This window comes from Lissotriton vulgaris, chromosome 7, assembly GCF_964263255.1.
Source record: "Lissotriton vulgaris chromosome 7, aLisVul1.2, whole genome shotgun sequence".
NCBI classification, from domain to species: domain Eukaryota; kingdom Metazoa; phylum Chordata; class Amphibia; order Caudata; family Salamandridae; genus Lissotriton; species Lissotriton vulgaris.
Window position 1 is genome coordinate 620,565,732 of NC_141695.1, and position 24,512 is coordinate 620,590,243.

At 41.7% G+C, this 24,512-nt stretch overlaps 1 protein-coding gene across 2 annotated transcripts in view; it reads right to left on the bottom strand.

Annotated features, from left to right (window-relative positions):
- The window catches only part of KCTD2 (potassium channel tetramerization domain containing 2), a 201,822-nt gene that overhangs the window by 160,594 nt on the left and 16,716 nt on the right, over positions 1-24,512 (bottom strand). For both annotated transcript variants that reach the window (XM_086930789.1, XM_086930788.1), the window contains exon 2: positions 9,692-9,800. In XM_086930789.1, coding sequence (XP_086786915.1) covers positions 9,692-9,800 — 109 coding nt within the window. The remainder of the gene's footprint in view (positions 1-9,691; positions 9,801-24,512) is intronic.

The window sequence follows — 24,512 nt, forward strand, 5'->3', positions numbered from 1 at the left end:
AGTTGGAATTCTCCTTCAGACTCCTCCAATATCCAGTTATACCACACTGATACCTCTTTTTTGCCCGATGGTTTGTCTAAAAGTAGAGACTCAAGTTGGTTGCCACCCGCAATTGGAGTTCGACTTCGGGCTGATGTTTGCGAGGTATAGTGCTGCATTCAGCTGGTAATCTGGATATATTTAAATTTGGAGAGGTTTGATCCTATTTTCATATTTAGAACTTCCCATGGTAACACACTTCCTTCCACAAATATGTCTACCCATACCTCCAGGCCACCAACACGCAAGGGAGCAGACAAACTGTCTTTCAGCCACTCGGGACTTCCAGTAGAATTCCAAAGCGGGGCCCTGCTAGAAAAGTAAACTAGTTTAACCAAGGTCCTCACCTTATACCATATTTTCGCCATCCCCTGTAAAACCTTCAACTTAATTTTCTTAAAGAATTTGGGGTCTCCAAATTTAAACAAAAAACCTGATTGTGAAACCGCTTCCCCTTTGAGCATAGCAGAGAACAACAAGCCAATCACGTGATCTACAGGCATTTTCAACAACATTCGGGTATGACTAAGTTGGAACGCCCAAGCATATGCCTGTAGATCCGGTGCTACCAAGCCCCCCTTCTCCCTGCGCCGCCTGAGCTTCTTCCATGCAATTCTAGGGATATGTTTATCCCAAATAAAAGATGTTAGGTCTCCCTGTAACTTAGAAATAACAGTTTGGTCGAAAAAAAGAGGTATACTATTGAAAAGAAATGACACCTTTGGCAAGATAGTCATCTTAACTAAATTAACTCCTCCTAACAAAGTTAACGGAAGACGGGACCAGGTTTGCATAAGATTGCGACATTCCCTTGCGACATTGGCGAAATTAACTGTTGCGATTTTATTAATGTCTTTGATTATATTCAGACCCAGATACCGGAGACTAGTAGTAGGCTGTACCTCCAATATACTATCAGTATCATTCCAGATCATTACCTCAGTCTTGGAGGCATTAATCTCATAGCCAGATATTTCACCAAATTTTAACGCAAGATTAATGGCTGCTGGAAAGGCTGAACTTATATCTGAAGAAAATAACAAAATGTCGTCGGCATATAAAGCCACTTTCCTCTCCCACCCTTCAAAGAGAAATGGCTTAATAGTCTCCTCTTCCCTTAACCGCTGAGCGAAGGGCTCTATATATAGATCGAACAATAGAGGGGAAAGAGGGCAACCCTGACGGGTTCCCCTAGTAATAGGAAAGGGATCCGACAATTCGCCATTCACCAACACGCAGGTAGAAGGCTTAGAATATAATAGTCTTACTGCGCGACCAAAGTTCTCTCCAATATTAAACTTATCCAAGACCCTCGACAGGTACGCCCAGTTCACCCTGTCGAAGGCCTTGGTTACATCCAGTGTTAAGACTGCCAGAGGGAGTGAATGCGTTGTTGCTATATCTATAGCCCCTATCAAATCCTAGGTTAGCTCGTACAATTGGCGGCCCTTCACAAACCCCCTCTGGTCCTGGTGCAAGACATCTAGAATGACTAAACCTAGCCTCTTCGCGAGAACTGAAGCAAAAATCTTGTAATCCCCGTTCAAGATGGATATAGGCCTGTATGACCTGCAGGTTAGTGCTGATTTTCCTGGTTTTAAAATTATGGTTATCGAAGCACTATCCCAGGAAGCAGGTGGAGATGTTCCATCCTGCAAGATTTGGTTAAATAACCTAGTTAGAAAAGGGGCGACAGCTTGCTCTAGGACCCTATAGATCTCAGCTGGTAGTCCATCTGGGCCAGCAGCCTTCCCCTTACCACTATTAAGGATGGCAGCCCTGACCTCCCCCTCCGTAATGCTAGCATTCAGAGAGGCCTGTTGCTCATCGGATAGGGATGGAAGAGACGTCTTATCCAACCAGTTGTCAGTAGTTTCATTATCCAATATTTTATCCTCGTGGTAGATGTTTGAAAAAAAGTCTCTGAAGATTCTCCTAATATCCCAATCCGATGAGTACTGTGTGTTATCCTGGACTATGGACTCGATATTATTGCGAGCCCGGTCGGTTATGGCCTTCCAGGCCAGCAATTTACCAGCCCCCTCTCCAAATTGAAAGTGAGCTACCTTGCTAGCCTCCCATTTCTCCTGCAAGCGTATACTCAACACAGACCCCAATTGCGCTTTCAAAGATAGCAACTTGATGTCAAGAACTTGAGTAGAGATACCAGATGAAACCTGATCTATTTCCTCTTGCACTACCAGCATTTCTGCCTCTATGGGCGCTACCTTCTCTTTGTAGCACTTCCTTCGATATGAGACCTTATTTGTGATAAGGCCTCTTAAAAAGGCCTTAAGAGCGTCCCAAACTATCCCCGGGGCTGCTGATCCTACATTGGTGTCTATAAACAGCTGTGTTTCCGTAAATAAAGAGGATATATCATCTGTTGCTGATAGAAGCGAGCGATCAAATGACCAAGATCTAGACGTCTTAGGAAACCCACCAAGTTCTATCAGGATGGCCGAATGGTCTGATAGATGAGATGGAAGATATATAATCTTTTTCACACATTCTACCAAACGCTGATTAATTAGAACAAAGTCAATCCTAGACTGATGGTGATATTTCCTGTTTCGAAAAGAGACCCCCTGCTTATTTCCAGCCATGCTTCTCCAGATATCGACAAGCCCGTACTGTTTCATGGACTTAAGTAAAAACACCCTTGTTTTTGAAAGAGTCAAAGGTCGGCGGTTTGGGGTTTTGTCTTAACGAGGGTCCAGCACTATATTAAAATCTCCAGCCAGGATCGTCGGTTCGGGAAAAGACAACAAAAAAAATTAACTTTAGTACAGATGGGTCGTCAATATTAGGTCCATAATAGCCCACTAACGTAATTTGTGCACCTGCTATTAACACTGAAGCGATGACCCATCTGCCACCTGGGTCTGCTATTTTAGACACTAATCTAACTTGAAGAGGTTTTTTTTAAAAATGATGGTCACTCCTCTAGTACTGGAAGATTGAGAGGTAGAGATGGAAAAAATCAATCCACCGATTTTTTTTCATCAATGAGAGTACTTCCGCCTCAGTCAAGTGGGTCTCCTGGAGAATGATGACATGCGCATCCAGATCCCGCAAATACTGCATGATCTTATCTGACCTAGGTCTGGTGCGGAGGCCATTCACATTCCAAGAGACTACTTTCACATTACTCATAAGGAGGCAGCAATTTCATACCCCAAACCCGTACGGCCACCACAAGCCAAAAGACAAAAAATTGCCAGAATACTACCAATAATTCTTAACCAACAACAATCCAAAAACTTCTCGGAAATGAGGTTTTTTGTTTTACTTCTCCCCACCCACCCCTCCCCTAGGCTACCCTCCACCCTCCCCTGGGAAACCCTTGCCCTATCTATCCGGAACTAGTCCAGAAGATAGTGCCCCGACCCAATACTCCAATTGTGCAAGTGTACATGTAAACTTCGGAAATTCCCAAGGTGACAACATGCGTGGAGTAGCGGTTACCAAACTGGACCAAATTTCAAATATGCTAGCCCTGGAATCTAAGCTATGTGCTCACCCCATTTTTTTTTCCTCTTAAGTTTAATTTATTTTCCCAAATGAGATAGAGAAAAATAGACAAAGGGGAAAGAAAAGAATAGAAACCTCTAAAGAGTGCTGGAGGGGAGCAATAGATAGAAGAACCCTCAGCCTGTAGAGCCCTTCGTACCACCCTTAGACCCTCCAATGTTAAGCAGTAGCTCATCTGCTTCTTGGACTGACCTAATGTTAAACATTTTATTGTTATACATTATTCTAAATGAAGCAGGCAACTTAAGCTGAGCTGATGCGCCTGCACTTCTGAATGAGTCTAGGCGCCTGCCAAGTTCCCACTGCTTCTCGAGAGTAGCCCTTGAAAGGTCAGATCTAACTTGGAAGTTGAACCCTTTCCCTGTCAGTATTTTGTGCTTCAGTGTTAGAATATTTTCTTTAAGGGTATACGTGTGAAAGTTCACAAGAATTTTACGAGGTTTGTCTCTATAAGGATTTTTCCTAAAGGGATCTCTATGAATCCGTTGGATGTCTTTGGCCAGGTCTTCAGATGGCTCCTCTAGATTCAAAGCTTCTTTCAAAAGAGAGACCACATACAACTTGATGTTGGACCCTTCATTTCCCTCAGGGACATTCAAAATACGTAAATTACTATGTCTAGAATTTTTTTCGAGAATTTCCATCCTCTCAGCAATTAACAGATCTTCTTTCTTAAGTTTAATGATGTCACTTTTGGCCTGATCTAGATGTAATGACAGTCCCGCCACAGTCTCTTCTAGGGCTGATGTTCTTGCATACAGGCCGTCTATCTTGTTGTCAAGGGACTCACAGAAATTCCTTATCTCCAGTTGGTTAGCTTTAGATGCTTCAAAACCATTTTTAATGTCAGTGGTCAATGCTAGAAACACAGAATGCAAAGTGGGAGTCGTGGGGGCATCAGTAGCAGCCTGCAGAGGCTCTACCTGAGCACTAACCAATTCCAGTAATTTCTCTGCTGCCATGTCCTCTGAGCCCACGCCTGCCCCTTCTAGTGATACTGAGGTTTTATTGACAACCTGGGAGGGCGGTGCAGTTTCTGCCTCCCCTACAGCATTGTCAATATTTGTGCTTACAATTATGTCAGCGTCCTTGGCTTCGCCCAAGCAGAGACCGTCTGCAAGGGCTGTAAAAGGGGACTCCTCCATACTGTTGGTAGCAGCTCCACTTAAATCCAGCGTTTTGGCCCCCCAGGGAATGGTCTGATCTGGGATAAAATCCTCCTTAAGATGCAGCACTTGTGGAATAACCTTGAAGTAGGAACGCAGTGATGGTGTAATTTTGGCCCCAGCCCCAGCACCTATAGGTATATTAAAGCCTTTTAATGCCTTAGATCCTTTTGCCCGCTTTGCTTTAATTTCTGTACACAAATAGGAGGAGGGCTTCTTAGGTCTAACTGATCTCAGAACCTTTAAGCTTGGAGAAACAGGTGCAGCAAAAAGTTCACCAGTCATAGATTTAACAGACTTGCCAGGCTTAAAAGATGTTGGAACTGGCGCCTGCGCAACTGATGTAGAGACTGACTCACTCTCACTCTTGCCGGGTCGCACCGTGTCACCCTTGTCTCCCAAAGACTTCTTTTTGCCCCCACGCTTACCACATGGTTTTGTTTGTTGTAGTTTCAGTGTTGCTCTGAAACTCCTTCTTCTATGTAACCTCTTTTTGTATGCCACCTGTCTGGTTTTGTATGTTCATCAAATGTTATGTGTACCAGCTTACACCTCTGAGCTCTAGGGTATTCTATATTTTATTTAATAGATTTTGTATGTTTTTCTAGATTTCTCATTTATGAGTCATTTCTTTCATTTTTTTCACTCTTACGTGTGCACTGATGTATATACTTTTTTGTCTTAACCCCTTGCATGCTCATGACGAGCTCAGCTCGTCATGAGCTACAGTGCTCCGGTGCTCATGACGAGCTGAGCTCGTCATGGCCTTTAGAACGCTCGCATGCTGGGCAAATTCCCCTGCTGTGCTGAGCGTTCTAAAGAAACGGGTGCAGCCGTGACGAGCTCAGCTCATCATGAGCACAGGAGCACTGTAGCTCATGACGAGCTGAGCTCGTCATGAGCATGGGAACGCTGCGCGCGCCCCCCCCCCTCCTCCTCCCTCCAGCACCGCAGGGGAATGTGCCGAGCAGGGAAGGGGTTAATTAATTGATTGTTGACATTTGTTTGTGCATTTGTAATTTTTTTAACACTTTGAACCATTATTTGGATTACATATTGATTGCCCCTGGTTCAGGTGGTTAGGGCTGCCTCTGTGGTGGTAAATGCTCCCCTACTTAGGCACAAGCCGCCAATGAACCTCGCCATACATTGGCTTGCATCGTGCATACAAGAAAAACTACTTTGACATCATCACAAACTGCATCACTAGACCAGGATGTCTTCTGTACTTGTGGTTGTATGGCTGGCCCGCCTACTCCAACAATCTTCCTTCAAAGGCATTTCTTTGAGCAACATATTCGTAGTAAACATAACCATGATACAGAAGATTGGCATGCTGCCAGATGATTAGTTGCTCAATGCTCTTGAAACCTTATACTCCATTGTTAGGTGCCAGATTCTAGGCGTTATACTTTCGCTAATACCAGTTGCTACCCTGAGCGGACTTCAATGTTTATTTCACCACAAAAATGAGAAAGCACAGGGACCTTTCAGTGCCTATGTACAATGCCTGATCCTACAGGAATATAAGGTATATCAAGAAGAAAACATGTCACTTTAACCCATTGTTTGGATCAAATATAAGTAGGGGAGCAAGCCACCCTGCAGGTCTGATGGACTTTGGTATGTTGCCAGGTGAAGGTAAGATCAATGGGATTGCTTGACTGCTAACAATAAAGCCTGTATCCTTCTCATGCCTATCCTCTGTAATTGCACCCTATACACTCTTCTATTTACAAAAATCCACAGCTTTCTACACAAATCCCCCAAAAAAGCATACATAGACATCAATGCGAGACAATGATAAATGCAAAAGCTCAATGAAAGCGGGTAGATGCACAATGAAACCTCACACAGATGCACTCAGAATCTTTGGACACATTCAAGTATAACAAACGATACATGAGCATCTCCTGTACATACAGTAAAGAAAGAGTATTCCGTGAAGGTAAAACAGTTGTTTCAGAAGTCTGTCTTGATTTAGTTTAACATCAACTAAATGCATTTTAAAATATGAAATTCAGTAAAATGCTACATTTGAAGCATTATGTAACTTCTTCGGTCATTTTTGAGGGACAGATGGAGGGGAGTGGTGGGGGTAGTCATTTGTTGCTGTTCAGATGTACGACATTAGTTTCCTTGTTTGCAGGCAAGGTACAATGAAGGTATTCAAAAGCATGCACTGCTCAGACCGCAGCAGTGCTTAATTTGTAAACAAAAACAAAACTAAGTGCCAGGGCCCTTCTTAGGAGCCCACTGAAGTTAGCACCACCATTTCTCCTATTTCAGGCCACCCAAAGCTATAAGAATGGTGTGTATGGTAGATACTATTCATTTTAATGTGCATTGAAATATTAAACAATATTGTTGGCCTCATCTCAAAATTAGACAGCGACACCCTGTGGTTGACTGTGTTTAGTGACGTTGCTGAGAATTAAATGACAGCGCTCTGCACCGGTAACCACCGACTAAAATTAAGCCACCAACGCAGTGGTTCAAATATAGGCAACTTAGTCATAACTCTGTCCTGAGGTATTGACTCAGATGAAGAGACCAGGGAAGAATCCCCATTGGAAAGGTGATTGGTGAAGGGACAGGTTCAACATAAATTGGCATCTCTAACTTATGGTGCGCTGATGTGTAACACCGAGGGCCCATTGATACTCCTCAAGACTAATTGGGTAGGCGACATGGGAGAAATAGATGATGAGGACTGGCAGGAGGCACTAAACTTCCTAGTAGAAGGGGTCATCAAGGCTAACTTTAAATTGATTCAACTCAAGGTACTACATAAGACTTACTACACGAAGACATTACTTTATAAGATAGGGAAAGGCCACGACTCCCCTATGTCTTAGAAAGGTGCAGCTGAGGGCACTTTCTTTTACACCTGGTGGGACTGTCCAGTGATAAGACTGTTCAGGGAACAGGTCTCCAAATCATTAGAAGAGGCAGTAGGGGAACCTTCAGATCTTACTAAATACCAGAAGATATTAGTTAACATCGGCTAAATGGTAGCAAAAAGAGATGTTGCACAGAAATGTGAATTGCCATCATCCTTCATGGGCTGGGAGATGGGCATGATAAGATGTACGGTTATAAAAAAAGTGATCTATTAAGTCAGAGGCTGCGAAAAGAAATTCGAGGAGGCCATGGGATGCCGGGATCGATAGGAACTGACCGATCGACCCTTACTAATAGTGTAAAAGAAGCAAGTACATGCGAGGATACACAAGTGGGATAGGGACACAATTTATAATATGAACACATGTACTAGGGAACACAGCGAATCCTCTAGTTAAGATGGTGTAGACGGGGTATGCATGATTCTATAGTTGTAAATTGTGGTGTATTTATGCTCTTGGTTGTTCTGTTTTGAAAGGATAAAACAATTACCATTTCTCTTTTTTTAAAGAGAGAGAATGGGCAAGAGGAAGGTGTGTGCTAGAGGATACTCTGGCGTCAACATATCCTGTAATAATTTAATACAAGTGAGTTTTGAAATGTTAACTGACTTATAATAGGAAGATGTGACAGGACTCTGCAAGAAAGGGGCGGGGTGGCTAGTGCCATATAAAAAAAGGTATGAAGAATGGGGGAGTCAGGTCCTGGGACGTGGGGCTAGCTGGACCATTAATAAAACTAAGTACACAGATTGCCAGCCACACACTTACTTAAATCCTCTATTTTTGAGGGAACAAACCATAAGAGACTTCCTGGTTCGTACGGGTATATCACTCAAACCCTTTTATTATTTATTTGTTTTTTGTCTTTTTTTTAAGTATTGATGTATGAAAGGGACACCTTATCGTTTTGTACACCTTATATACAATTATTTACAATTCGCGATTATTTACAACACAAACACATACACATAACTAGTTGTATTATACAAAGTGAATTGCTCTGATATATATACACTCAAATATTAATACTACGAAGAAAAAATCATCCGTAATTCCATAAAGACCAGAGTCAAAAGTATAAACTTGATGACAATCATAAATCAATGAACTACAGTTGAATGTAGGCAGTTCAAAAAAGGAAAAATAGACTTCAAATTAATTCATTCAGTCCATTCAACCAATAAATGGCTAATCTGTAAGATTAGCCATTTATTGGTTGAATGGACTGAATGAATTAATTTGAAGTCTATTACCCGTACGAACCAGGAAGTCTCTTATGGTTTGTTCCCTCAAAAATAGAGGATTTAAGTAAGTGTGTGGCTGGCAATCTGTGTACTTAGTTATATAAAAAAAAGGTAGCCATGCTTGTGTGCATTTATGCACCTAAATATGTGTGTATGTATCCTGTGATAAAGCGTTCTCTTTTATAAATTAGGATGGTACCCCAATAAATGGCTAATCTGTAAGATTAGCCATTTATTGGTTGAATGGACTGAATGAATTAATTTGAAGTCTATTTTTCCTTTTTTGAACTGCCTACATTCAACTGTAGTTCATTGATTTATGATTGTCATCAAGTTTATACTTTTGACTCTGGTCTTTATGGAATTACGGATGATTTTTTCTTCGTAGTATGAATATTTGAGTGTATATATATCAGAGCAATTCACTTTGTATAATACAACTAGTTATGTGTATGTGTTTGTGTTGTAAATAATCGCGAATTGTAAATAATTGTATATAAGGTGTACAAAACGATAAGGTGTCCCTTTCATACATCAATACTTAAAAAAAGACAAAAAACAAATAAATAATAAAAGGGTTTGAGTGATATACCCGTACGAACCAGGAAGTCTCTTATGGTTTCTTCCCTCAAAAATAGAGGATTTAAGTAAGTGTGTGGCTGGCAATCTGTGTACTTAGTTATATAAAAAAAAAGGTAGCCATGCTTGTGTGCATTTATGCACCTAAATATGTGTGTATGTATCCTGTGATAAAGCGTTCTCTTTTATAAATTAGGATGGTACACCAAGTTACATTGCCTACCTTCTTCAGACAGTTCTTTGTTGAGGATCAGCTTCCCGTGCCTCAGGTAGTTGAGGATTGGCCCAAAGTAGGTAGGATCTCTATCAATTAGGTAAGCTCCCGTCTCATCCTATATATACATACCACAAAGAAGCAAAGGTTACAACATGAATAAAAACATTTAAACTAAATGAAACAAAATGATAGCATGGCAAACAGAAAAACATCAATTTATGACAGAAATAAATAATAGCTACGCAGGAGTTCTAGGGTTAAAGGAACACCACTTACCAACCACTCTTTTCTCAATTATAACCTAAAAATACCAATTACTGGAATGTTATCAAAGTGTATGGTTTATGTTATGTACAAATAGCAATACGTTATTACAGTGTACAGGTTCTGCTTCTTGGACACAACTGTACAAAATGAAGCTGTAAAAGGTCACAAGTATTTGATCATGAAGGACTCATACTAACTTCACCAATTTAGTGACTTGAACACCTTTTTCTGTCTAATGTTCCAGGGTTCCCCTGACCATTCTCCTTTAAAACCTATTCATTTGTATTTGTGGTAAAGTTTATCCCCACAGACAAGTCACTCTGGAGCTGAACTATCATGAGTTAGAGGGAACTCCTCACTGTCAATGTCAAAGGTAATGCTGGAAATGAAGAATTAAGAGATGACAGAGCAGTTGGTCCCCCACTGCACGAGTGACAAACTGTTTGATTTGCATAAAATGATGTATTTGGTTGTGTTTAGACATTTGCTTCAAAGCACCTAGTAAGGATTTCATGATTGATGACCAAATGTCATACTGTGTTATGACATTTGGTGACTAGAATTATCTTTTTCTATAGACTGCTTCTGGGTCCCTCAACATATTCTCTTTATAGCTAAAATCATTTGTGTGGATAGTATGATAAAGATAATCTCCACTGATAAACCATTTCGGTGGAGGCTAGAAAAGCATACACAACAGGAATCCATCACTGTAATTATCAGAAAGCAATTCATGTAAATTCAATGGAGAAATGACCTATAAGTTATTGTACACTTAAAGCTTTCCTCACTACACAAGTGACAAACTGATACCTTTGTACAAAGAGGGCACTTATCGTATTTGGGCATTAGCTTTAAAATCACCAAGTAGAATGGATGGATGTTTCTTTAACAAATCCAGTGGCACTACTATTATAAAATGTATGGTATTTTGTTTGGGTCTGTTGCACGCTTGATGTTTTCTGCTATAATGTATGTCTATGGCCGCAATGAAGAACCTTTGAATGACAGATGTAACCGCTAAGTACTTAAACGATGCTTGACCTCTACGATGAAGCCTCTGGCCTCATGGATAAGTTATCCAAATCTCTCTTGGTTCATCTGAAATTATGTAAGGAAATTATACACTGACAATCTTGCCCTCAGATAAGTAGGCTTAGCATTCAATACTTAAGCGTGCATTTCGCCTTGGAAGCTAGCCTTAAGTAGAGCCTTAATCTTACCCGGCTGTTGACCAGGGCAAAGAGAGACCTCATTATAAGGGCCAGCCTTCAGCGTAATATCCTGGGCCTTCTTTAAAATGATGGTTCTGCCACAATTTCTCTACACCCTACAAAACTTTCCATTAATAATTACCCAAAGGTGGTTTAAAGATGTAATGTCCAGTCTGTGTTCCTTCCTACGAGTAAACCCAACCCCACACATGCCATTTAATAAATGTAGGCAGTATACCTACAATGGCGGCATGGGCTCGTCTGATTTACGCTTGTATTATTGTGAATCAGAAATTCTTGTGTTACATGCCTAGCTGAGTGGTGGGTGGGAAGACTCAGCATTCCGAACTGAATTTTCTCTATCAGCCGAGAGAATTGAATGGAATTGTTACATGCGTATTTTTTGTTCATTTTTCTTATAGAGGCCTGTATTTTTTTAGTGTCATGCCTTGCTCTACGGCTCTCCGCCCTAGCTTCCCCCTGGATTTGTTTTAACATATTGACCAGCAGATCTAATGTAGCATGCTGTGTAGCTCCGCTCTCCTCCCCTCCTATTGTGCCTTTTCCATGAATGCCTTCCTGATACATGCCTGATGTTGCAGAATAATCCCATGCTAGTTTTTTATTTATGTTGGCTAAAGAGCCTCGTTTTGCAGCAGATGTCCTCCTTCTCTGAGTGTTTATATCCTTAGAGCCACTGCTTTCCTCGGCATCCAAACTTATATCCGTAGTCTCTATACCTTCTTCTTCCTCACTAGAGGAATCCGACCACTCATTAACTGAAAAGAATTTCTCCCCTTCACGTTCTCTCTGCGAGTCCAGGCTTGCCAGACTCCCCCAATTTACACCCTGCTTCTGCGTTGCATCGTTTTTTAATTCTGCCTCTACCAGTAACAGTGCATCCATCATTTGGGCGTTATTCATACCTTCCACCCCTGTGTTGTCATCTCTATCTACTTCCAGTAGCCTCCCGAGCGCCGGCTGCTTTGAGCTGTCTTGCGATGTTTCCTCCGTCTCTGCAGTCGCCACTAAATCCACATGGGGCATGCCGATTGCTGATTGTTTCTCCCTCCCCATTCTGTATTGTCCCGGTCATCGACTGGTTTGTGCCATTGTCTCGCAAGTTCTCCTCCGTCTCCCCCATCACCGCTACCTCCGTGGTGATCGTACCGCTCTGAATCTCCTCTGCCGCTCCATCTGATCCCGCGAGAAGCGTGCAAGTTCCAACGATTCTTCCTGGTTGCTTAGCAATCCCGACGCCGGCGTCCTCGAGGGCAGCGTTCTCTGCCCCTGGTTCGGACTCAGCAACGCTCATGGGAGAGTGGCTCATAGAGGGGCTGGCAGTATTCAACTTCATGTTAAATGTTTCTGTCAAGGTAGGCTGTCTGAGGTTTGCATCTCTGACGTCCTTGTTTGCCGTCCCGCCTGTATTCCGTTCGCTCCTAGCACTGCCTTTTCTTGAGCTCTGCGTTACTTGCGGTATTTCATTGTTTGCTGCTGCCACTTGTGTTATTTTAGAGCTTATTTTCTTTTCCTTCTCTGCTTTCTACTGCTGTGCTTTCTGAGTCGCACTCAGAGCGGGCGTTGATCTTTTATTTGGTGGTGGTATGTTCGGTATAGTCCCGGTCCGGGAACTATCACCCAGTGCACGGTTCGCACTATTAGCTGTTAACAGGGACTTCTCTCTCTCCTTTTCCTTCTCGTGTCTCGCACGCTGAGACATTGTCTTCACGCCAGTATAGACTCTCCTCCAGTACCCCTTCAAAGTTGTACACGCAATACCCACTCGCTGTCGAAGATGATATTCTTTATTACAGGTATTCTCCAGGAGTTTCTGTACTATCCTGTGAACCAGCCACATCTCCGCATCGGGTAGTAATCCTTCTTCATTCTCCCGGTCGGGAGAGGGAGTAAATGCGACTTTGCTCTACAATGCACCAGCGGCCATCAATACGAGGAGGTAGAGGAAAGAGTAGTGCTGGTGGAGGAAAGAACAGGAAGGGTTGAGGATGAGGTAACGGACTGGCAGACGTTTAAGATGGAGCAGACAAAAGTAGTGGAGGATATGCAGTGGAAAATTGAAGACTTTGAAAATCGCCAGAGGCGCAACAACGTGAGACTTCTTGGACTGGAGGAAGGGATTGAGGGGCAGGATGCAAGAGGATACGTCATCAAGTTATTAAAAGGGGCATTTCCGGAAGCACAGTGGCAATGGGAGGTAGAGGTCCAAAGGGCACAGACAAGAAATCATGGAAAAAGCTAGACCTGACTCTAAGAAAACATTTGAGGGGGCCACGTTTTTTGCAAGACCCGACTTTTGTCATGTGACAGTGGAGAGGCGGTGGCGCCTTAGGCAATTAATTGCTCCTTTCCGGTTGCAAGGTTCAGAGGCATACTTAATGTTCCCGGCGAAATTGAAGGTTATCACTGGAGGGTACACCAGAATGTTTTTCTCAGAAGTAAAGGCGGGGGAATATCTAGAAGAGCTGACGGAACAGCGCAGAGGGGGGAAAAAACAATATAGTATAAGAGTGATGTATGAGCTTTAAGATGTGCCGATAGTATCAGGAAAGTCATGGAGAGGGGAGGGAGGGCGACACTACAATGCAAGCAGTCACACATAGTTCATGCATGTAAAAAGGGGGAGGGGTGACTCTGGGAGGGGAGGGCAGGGTGGAGGGATGGGAGTGGGGGTGGGGGGCTTGGTGATAGTAGGATGGAGAAAACAGCACAAAATGAAAAAACACACAAAGAAGAGGAAGCTTGGGTATACATAATGAGAGAAAAGAGTTTCAAGCTGGCAGGCAGTATGGAAAATCCTTGTAAATATACATGGCGTTAAGGGTGGCCTCTTTGAACATATGTGGACTGAATAACGGAGGGAAAAGGCAGAAGGCTGCAGCTATGCTAAGGATGTTAAAGTTGGATGTGATATGTCTCCAAGAGACTCATATTATGGGGAAGGATAAATGCATGCTGGAACAAATGGGGTATGATGTTCTTGCTAATACAAATCAGGATAGCAGGACAAGAGGAGTAGCTATCCTGGCTAAAAAAGGGGCTGTCAAAACTAAAAGAAAAAAAGAGGACCAGGAGGGGAGATGGGTAATAGTGGAAGTGGAAACATCCGCTGGGCATTTCACGATTGCTTCTGTTTATGGCTCTACCGATGATGAACCAGATGTATTTGAATATTTGGATTTGGAATTCGCAGTGTGGCCAGAGCCTGTAATATGTTGGGGGGATTTTAATATTAATGGGCTGCATGGGCTGGGAGTAACGGACGGGGGAGTATATGCTGGGCGAAAAAGGAAAACCTGTAACGCGATAAATAATTTAGTGCAACATAATGCATTGGTAGATGTGTGGGCCAACAAAAATCCGTTAGGGACAGGGAGTACTTATTATTCAGCGCCACACAGGATGGTTGCCAGGCTCGATTATTTTTTTTTGTCAAGTTCTATGATAAATGGAGCCCAGATAGAACGGCTGCCAAGGATAATATCTGACCACAATCCGGCTGGATAGCAGAGATAGGGTAAAACAGTATACCTGGTCGTTTGAGAGAAGGCTCTTAAAAGAAGAAGGATATGTTAGTCGGATGCAGGAATGGATTGAACAGTTTTGGGAGATTAATAGGGGCTCTGCTCCAGCTAATATGGTCTGGGATGCGTTCAAGGCTGGAATTAGGGGGGAAACCTTGAGCTACACATTACAGAGGAATAAGAAGGAGAAAATCAGGATGGATAGATGGTTGAAGGAATTGGAGAGACTAGAAAAACGCTTAACCCAGACATTGTTAAATCAAGAAGCAATAGAGGGGTTACTGTTGGAAATAGAATTAAATAAAGCAGAAACAGGGGAAAGTTTGGTAGGGAACTTTTTGGCCAAAAAAGAAGAGTGCTATGAATACAATGAGAGAGTAGGACATCTACTGGCAATTCGAACTAGACAAAAATTAGCAGCAGGAGAAATCAAGGAGATTAGGAATAGCACAGGCAATATTGTAGATAAAGTAGAAGAGGTACAGGAGGCATTTAAGGAATTTTACGGGAAATTATATACACAAAGTATAAACAACACAGGATTGGGGATTAAGGAGTACTTGGCAGATATACCACACGACAGGCTAAATGAGGAGGAAAAAGAGAATTTAGATCTTCCTTTAACTCTACAGGAAATAAGAGAAGCAGTGACTAATCTCCCCGCTGGGAAAGCCACAGGGCCGGACCAAATACCGGCAGAGTTTTACAAAACATTCTGGGATACAGTGGGGGAGGACATGTTGGAGACTTTCAGACAGGCACAGATGAGTAGGTTAGCCCCACAGTCTTGGGCAGGAGCGGATATGGTAGTTATATTGAAGAAAGATAAATCCACATTAGAACCTGGGTCCTACAGACCAATTACCCTTCTAAATGCGAACGCAAAAATATTTTCAAAAGCATTGGCACAGAGACTAAGTAGGGTTATAGAGGGGTTAGTCAGCAAAACACAGCATGGATTTATCCCTGGAAAGGGGACCACCCAACATACCAGACTACGGATTACCATTTTGGATGCTGCGGAGATTGCAGGGGACCCTGTCGCGGCCATATTTCTCGATGCTGAGAAGGCATTCGACAGGGTCTCTTGGGACTATTTGTGGAAGGTTATGGAGTGGTTTGGGATAGGCGAGGCCTACATCAGGGCAATTCAGGTCCTATATGAGCAGCCGACAGAGAGGGTGAGAATTAATAAGAGTTATACAAGGGCAATACAGATAAGATGCGGGACAAGGCAGGGTTGTCCAGCTTCACCCTTGCTGTTCGCTCTATATCTGGATCCTATGTTAAGAAGATTAGTTTGCAATAATAATATCCCCCCAGTTAGGATGTATGGAATGGAGTATAAATTATTTGCTTATGCAGACGATGTGGCACTAATAACTCCGGAACCAGGGAGGGCTGTAACTGAGATATATAACTGAGATAGAACAGGAGGCTATGAACTTCGGGGCAGTATCAGGATATCTAATAATATATTTCTTGTTTGGAGCTACGAGATTAACCTTCTCCAACGGTTGTTCACCACACGTTCACTCTCGTCGCCAGGAATTTGTCTCTTCATTCCTTGCCCTGAAGAAGTCCCGTCTTGGGACGAAACGTGTCGGCTGTTCGTTTTTCTTCCGTTGAAAAATAAAGAATCAAACAAACAAGACTTCTGGACTTCACTATCTGTGCCTTGAGATGAATATTGTTATTGTTTCATAATTCTAATTTATGGTACACCTGTGCTTTTTTCTGTTACTATCAAAAATAGGCTTGCCAAAATGTGCTTAGCTACAGGAATGAAGTGGACTGATGCACTTCCACTTGTCTTAATGTCTTTGAGAAGTACTCCTGACAGAAAAACTGGTTTAAGTCCTCATGACATTCTTATGGGCAGAGTAATGAGACAAGCATTTATTCCAGTTGGAAGGGTTCTTAGCATTAATGAAAGTGCAGTTATGGAGTACTGTAAAACCCTGTCTGATGTAGTGACTTCTGTGTTCCATCAGGTGGGAACTGAAGTGCTCACAAGAGAAAAGGAGCAGGCTCATGATCTTTTGCCAGGAGACTGGCTGAGGACAAAGGTTCATTGAAGGAGAAATTGTGTAGTACCCAGGTGGCAGAAAGCGAGACAAGTGATTCTTGTCACAACAAATGCAGTTAAGTGTAAAGGTCTGAAGAGGTAGGTACATGCAAGCCATACCATTCGAGTGCCACCACCGGAGAATTCTGACGAAGATGGTGATACAACAACTGATTCAGACTCTGAAGGAGAACCTGAGAATCCAGATACTGAAGATCGACAAGACAATCGAGATCTGGAAAATGCAGATGTGAATCAGGCATCGAATGAAAAAGATGTAGAAATTGTGATACTAGACTCCGAAAATGATGAAGATCTGCTAGAAAAAGAAGCAGAGAAGGAGTCTGGTCAAGAAGTGACTCAAGATCAGGAAAGTATTGAAAAGCAGACTGAAAGCTCTGAAAGGAGGAACGAAAATTCTGAAACTGGTGGATTGGAAGTAATTCAAGAAGAAGACGATTTACCAAGTACCAGCTATAAGGATTATGTTCCTAACGGAGTGAAGCTGCCGAGTAAAGAAGCACCTGAAACTAGATTTCAAATCTCAGAAACAGAAGATGAAAGTGATGAAAGTGATGAAGAATCAAAAGTGAGAGAATTCAGAAAAAGAGCTTGGAGAACTGAATGTAATCATTCTGAGCCAAAGAAGAAACTATTCAGAAAAGGAGATAATTGGCCAAATGAAAATGAAGGCCTGAAATTCAAATTAGTGAACAAGTCAAAAGAACAGATAAATGAGATTTCAAGTCAGAAAAGTGATTTAGTTAAGAAAAATCAAGCAGGAAAGAAAATAGAAGTGATTAGCAGTAGGGGAAAAAGACCATTAAAGCCAAACCAGAAGTATAAGTCACCTGAATGGACCTATATTATTATTCCACCAGTAGTGGAAGTGAGTAGCAGTAGTCAGGAAGAAATGGATGACACGAGTGATATTGATTACATTTTAAATTTCAGGTTAAAATTGTGATTGACACAAGGTCGAAGAAATTGTGTTAGTTGGAATAGCACATTGTAAGACACAAGGGCGGAGAAAAGCTGTTAGTAGATTCTTTTTTTTTTTTAAATTAAAAAGGGGGAGTGTAACTTTTAATTTTAGTAATTTATAAGAATGTAAATTTTAATTTTTGTTTTTTTTGTTTTTTCTGAAAGGCTCTTGTCTCAAGTTAAGGATGCCTATTTCTTAGCGGAGGAGGTACATATGCAACTTACCCGTAGAGATGTGAAGCTTCAGGAGGACTTGCTTGCATGGCGAGTGATGTGCGCAGTGGGAGATGCGGACAGTGACTCAGACGCCACTAGTGCGGAACTGTTTCCCCCGGCGGGGTAGGAATCGGAGGGAGAGAGAGATGAAGGGGGGAGTAGAGGTGGGGGAGCCGACTTGGAGTAGTTTCTCCCTAGTCGTGCACATCTAATCCCTGTACGTATGGTTACGTGCTTCGATTTCCCAACAGCTTTGTGTGGAACTTTGATACTGCTGCCCGGATGGGCCCTGATGACCTGAACAAACAGAGTGTGCCTGTGTTCTTTTTGATGTTGGTTGTGGGGGGGTGGTATTGTGGGAGGGGGGAGGGGGTTTTGCATTACATTGCAGTGTTCAATTCCTAGTGGGAAAAAAATAAAAATAAAAAAGTAATGTACTTTTACCTGGCGGTCTCCAAGGCGCATCTGTCGTTTTATACGGGCTACGGAGCCCATCCTTTTACTTCATACTGCCGCCCGGCCCCCGGGATGTGGGCTGAATGACTGTGTTCTATTGGCCGACGTTCAGGTCCTTGGATCAAGGATAACTTCTGCTCTGGTTTATTCCAATGTTTGTCACTTCATCACAGTAAAAATAAAGTGTTTAAAAAAAAGATGCCTATTTCTAACAACAATTCAAGATGTTCTATTCTAAGAAGATGTTGTAAAATGTCTTCTATTTATGTGATTTCATTAATTTTGGTCTGGTTAATTCTAGCTGTCATTTTCCCTTTTGGAATTGATAAAGAGATATACAAAGCTAACATGACTAGTAAAGTTGAGACTAAACAAGCTGTTCATTATGAAGCAGGCAAAACTAATAGAGTTATTGTGCATAAACCAGAGATACACCAAGATAGATCTGTTGGTGAAAGTCATGAATGTCAAGGATTGTTATGTTTGTGTGAAATTACCTGCTTCACTTTCGGAAGGGGTGACGTATAATATGCTTCCCCTTACCTATGGCATTACTTGTAGTGTAATAACTAGTTTGTTTTATGAAACTGGTCGGTTGGAATACTATTATTCTGACTATGATGAAATTTTTGCGAATCTAAAGGTTGTAAATAGCTTAAACAAAGTTAAACATGCGAAACAGATGAGGGAATTTTTCTTAGTCACTGCTGAACTCAATTATGAGTATGCTTTTAAAAATAATTTAACATGTAAGCTGAGAACTGAAGAGAAAACTTTGCTAAATATGGTGGAGGAGAGAAGAGCAATTTATAAGAGAAACATGGTGACGAAACATGCTAAGTCAAAATTTTGGCAAAAGGAGGACGAGAAACTTAATGGAAGAAATGAAAATGTTGCAATTAACATAGATAAACCTAATAGAGGAAAGTTTTGCATTAGGAGAGATAACACACTTTATGATAACTATTTTGTTGGGGCAAGTCAATGTGAAGATACCTATCGTATTATAGGCGGTTGGGGATTTAAAGGGGGCAAAGATCCGATTTTTCCAAGAATTTATTTCATTTGTTGGAATAAAGCCTACTACATTCTTCCCGACCATTGGTATGGGACCGGTTTTGTTGGTTTAGTTTTCCCAAAGATATTTCATATAGATAGAAATTCTAAGGGCTCATTTGAGGTTGGTGATCACCTGAGCAGATTTAAACGAGAAAGTTTTTCAGAAATTATGGGTGATATATTTGGTGCAATAATACCTATGGTGGGAATTACAATGAATGCAAACAAGATCAGAAAGGTTTCTACAATTGTTGACAGATTGTCAACAGACACAGCTAGTAGATTTCAATTAGTTAATACTGAAATTGTTGCCATGAGATCTATGGTAATGCAGAATCGTCTTGCTTTAGACATTCTGCTAGCAAAAGAGGGAGGAGTCTGTGGGACATTGCATGTCCAACATTGCTGTACATATATCCCAGATAAAAGTAGAGATATAGAAATGTATTTAAAGAATTTGACAGAAATACATTCGCTTGGCTAAAAGATTTGCTACGATTAAAAATTGGTTCCAAGAGATTGGTAGCTCAATCATTGGGAAAATACTTTATCCTGTAATAGTAATAGCTATAGTAATACTTTTGTTAAAGATTAGTTGCATGCTTCACAAGAGAAAGAAATTTGTGAGGGAAAAGAAAATAATTTACAAGCTCAGAAAGGAACAGGGGAAAGAAATAGAACTGTAAGAGTTTCTAAGAGCTCAATAGGAGAGTAGCAGACAAATTACTGAATCTAAGCTTTAAAAAAACTAACACTGAGGATGTTCCAAACATGATCAATATAGATAACATTTTTCCTGAAAATTTTTGGGTGTGGTTTGGTGATTATTGAAATCACCAGATGAGGGAGTTGATGGAGCGAACTGTTGTTCAAAATTCGCGAAGTTAAACTTCCATAATGTAACCGTATTAATAGCATGTGTTGAAATAATTAACCAATCTTGATTAAAATTGCACACACAACACGCGGGATTAATATGCTTTCATGTTGCACTTGCAAGTTTGTGAAAATAATAAATCAACCTTGTCTATCGTAATTGTCAGTATTAAATGAGGCTGTTTAATTAATGGCATGTGCTATATTTCTGTGCATATGTTTTGTCGTGTCTTTTCTGTGGCAAAAGCTCGTGGAGAATCCTAGAGGCCTAAATGAAGAAGGTTTTTATAATGCTGCCTTTTGTGCTTTCGCTAGATAACATAATTAACTTGGTTAATATTTAGCATAGGGGGAGGGAAACAGAATGGGTTTCAATTATTTTATTAATTACTGTTTTGTGTTTCTTTAAATACTAGTTCTCGTGTGGGCCCATGAAAGTGGCTGACTGGCAGTGCTGGAAAATACAAAACTTGACCAGAGTGAAACTTTCTTTCATATGCAGAGAAAACGTTTTTGCTTTCGAACAATGGAATAATAAGCGGAACGGTCATGGTCGAGTAGTACGTGTTCTTAGAGAAGAGCACCAAGGACAAAAAGCCTGAATCGTCTGCCAAGTTTAGGAAGAATGAGGTTTCGAGTTCAGTGAAATGTTTGACTTCTGAGGAAGCTAGAAAGATGGTATCTAAGAACAATAGGGGTTTATGATGTGCCCCGGACTTGGTCAGAAAGTATGACATAAATATGGTCTGACATCCGTCAACCAATGGGAGCTCTGATGGCAAGGAAAAGTGTTCTTTTGAAAAGATTAGCTAGTAAGAAAGGTATAAAAACTGGCCCTACTGACATGAGGGGGCTCTTGCTTCTCGATTCCTGAATGACGTGCTGACGGACTCTTGGTGCACTCAAGGATAGCAGTCTTTATTATTAATTCTAGTTAGGGAAATAGGTTTTAGGGAATGCAAACTTTATCTTGCTATAATTCATGCTAAATGATTTACTTTGAAATGTCAGACTAATATGTCCATCCTTGAATGATGCTTTCAATTTGCTAATAAATAATGATTTCTGAATAAAGAATACCTTTCTTTGGATTAAAATAAAGCTAATAAAATAGATTTTGAAATGACAAGCTGGTCTTGTTTATTCATGGTCTAGTTATCATTATTAGATCCATTCGCCTAATGTGACTTAATTAATGTTGTGTGATCAAAACCATGGTTAAACTCATTATACTGCAGTTGTATATCATTTATAAATAGTTTTTGTACAGAGTGTTTTAATTAGGTCACATGATTCAGTCGCTCAAAAATAGTCTCTTTAGTTTATGGGCCTGGGTAGTGATTTATGATTAATGGTGAGTATTGTGGTGATGAATAGCGTTTGTGAGACAGTTTTTCATTAGGGGCGCTGGATCACCGCAAACATCAAATAACCACCTTAGAGAAACCACCATCAAGACAACAAAGATTTTGGCTGGTTGGCCTGGATACATGGCACACACAGGATGGACTAGACTGCCTTCTACCTGGGTGTGGCTACCAGAAAGAGAAATGTACCCTTGAAGGACTGGTTACACCAAACGTTTGGGGAGAACTTTGAATTTGCTTTAACATTTGGCGATATCAACTGTCCCCAACACTGAGTAAAATCTTGCTTATTCAATGTTCACTGTTTGACTTGCTGAACATCTGCACATGCCTGTGGAGAAAGGATCGGACCAGAGACAGAATCGATGTCTGTCTTCCTTTAAAGAGTTAGTTTCAAATCACTAGGAATACAGAAAGATCTATGCAGCCGAAGAGAAGGTGGATAGCCATGTGTGCTTAAAGCTTGCCTTGCATTGCTAGAGCTTGAGGTCATTTGTGCCAACGCTCTGCCATGCTTTTCTAACTGAAGAAAGGGACTTGGAACGATGCTCAACAGCCGACTCTACCCAAGACCAATATGTGAGCCCACAAGAATCAAACCATGATGTAGTCCAGCACCGTTGTGAGTCACTGAATTACCCTGCAGCTGTGAGATCCTGCGTGAGGACTCTGTTCAACCTGATGCAAAACTGTATCTGTGTGCTGGCACCTTGTGAGCATTGATGACAAAGTGCAAAGAAACTGTCTCGGTCTACATGCCCCCTACTGTCTTTGAGGCCAGTGCAACTCAGAAAATAGCCTTTTATTGCGACCATGGCCCTTCGGCATAGCCCGTTAAGCACAAGCATGTATGTTCACACTGGTACCAGCTGACTACTCTGCCCTGCATTCCACCACTGAAAGAAAGTACCACCAGGGTTGCTCCCCCTCCTCTTAAGGCCTTGCAGGGCCTGTTCAAAACAGATACCTAAAAACCACCCCTCGGGCCCTGAACTCGCAGAAAAGACTATGAACGGTTAGAAAGGCATCCTCATTGGTGCACTACAGAAAGCATACAGATTGCCTGGTTAATCCCACGTTAAATTCCTATAGTTGCTTACCCATAACTCTCTCTGCATACTATAAAGGTGTCAGGATTGTATGTTCTGCCAATTCCCCAAGTAACAAGATGCCACAGAAATGTTTTCGGTCACAGTGCATATTTACTTAATAAGTAGTAGTAATCTTTATTGCTTGATTAATTAAAATCATTACAATGTACATATACATAAATACAATGTTAAAACCAAATGATAAAATCCATATTAGCTCGTGGGCACTAACTGGGCTGAATTCCACAATAAAACAAAAACAAAAAAGAAAAAGAAAAAAAAAAAAAAAATCGATAAGCAAATGGGTGGAGATTAACAATCCAGTCCAAATGTAAAGTGCTAATGTATGTTAGATGAGCTGCATCGAAGATCGTGAGCATTCCTCATTTGAGTTTTGCTGATGGATTAAAGTGCATTGAATTGGACAAACTTAATCAGTAATGTGCTAGTGCATTATAAATGCACGGTCCAAGAAGGTAGCTCCCTGGTCAGGACCAGGACTTCCAGCTTGGTGTCCTAGCTAGCAAGCATCCCTACTGACGTAGACTCCCCGTCGATCGAATCGATGGACAGTCCTGAGGTCCATTAATGACTAAAATCCTTACAAGATGCATCTACAGAAATGCAATGTTAAAACCAAACAATATAATCCCTGTTTACTCGTGGAAACTAGCAGACAAACCCCCCCCTTTGGATAGAATTCCCACTAAAAATCTATAAGCAAAGTTGTGGAAAATAAACAATCTAATCCAAAACAAAGTGCTAGTGCGTATTAGATAAGCAGCATTGAAAATCGTGAGCATTCTTCATTTTTTGATAATGGATTAAAGTACATCCAATTGCACCCACTTAATCAATGATATGCTATGAGTGGTCAGAGAATACTCCCGGTGAGGACCGGGCCTTCCAACATGAATTCCTATGTGGCAAGTGTCCCTACTGCTGTGAACTAAACGTCCGTCGAATCGATGGAATGTATAGCCCACATTAATGACAACATTTTTGGTATTACAGGCATGCATTTTTACATGCGTGAGCCTCGCTGGTTAAGAGGGCAAACTAAGTGAGAGCCATTAAAATGGCTCGTGCAAAAGGGTGGATTCATTTTAGCTCAATAAATTTAGGACGATGGACAAACGTAGACAGCAGGCACCAGGTGTTTTCCCAGTGGGCCGGAAGGGAAGGGGTGGGTTTTGGACCGCTGGGGGCAATTTCGCAATATCGCCCCCTGTAACAAAAGCGCAGCAGCACCCAATCAGCGTTTGGCTGCGCAAGACTATGTCATATGCATATTGTTGGCATCTTTGTTGTTCCTGTGCAAGCCTGGTTGGTGGGGTGGAGTGTTTCGCACACCTCAAGGGCCAGATGACCATCAAGGTCGGCAATATAGATATTAAATAACCGTGGCTCTGTATGTGTGTGTGTGTGTGTGTGTGTGTGTGTGTGTGTGTGTGGCTCTGTGTGTGTGCGTGGCTCTGTGTGTGTGCGTGGCTTGGTCTTTGTGTGCATGGCTTGGTCTGTGTGTGTGCGTGGCTTCCGGAGGCCAGGAGGTGCAGGCAGCACAGGACCTGGACATTGGTGGGCACGGCATTGCTCCTCCATGTTGGGTGCTGCATCAGGGGGTCAAGGTCTCGGATGAGCTTGATTATCATTGCCCCATTCAGCCTATATTTGGAGTATATCT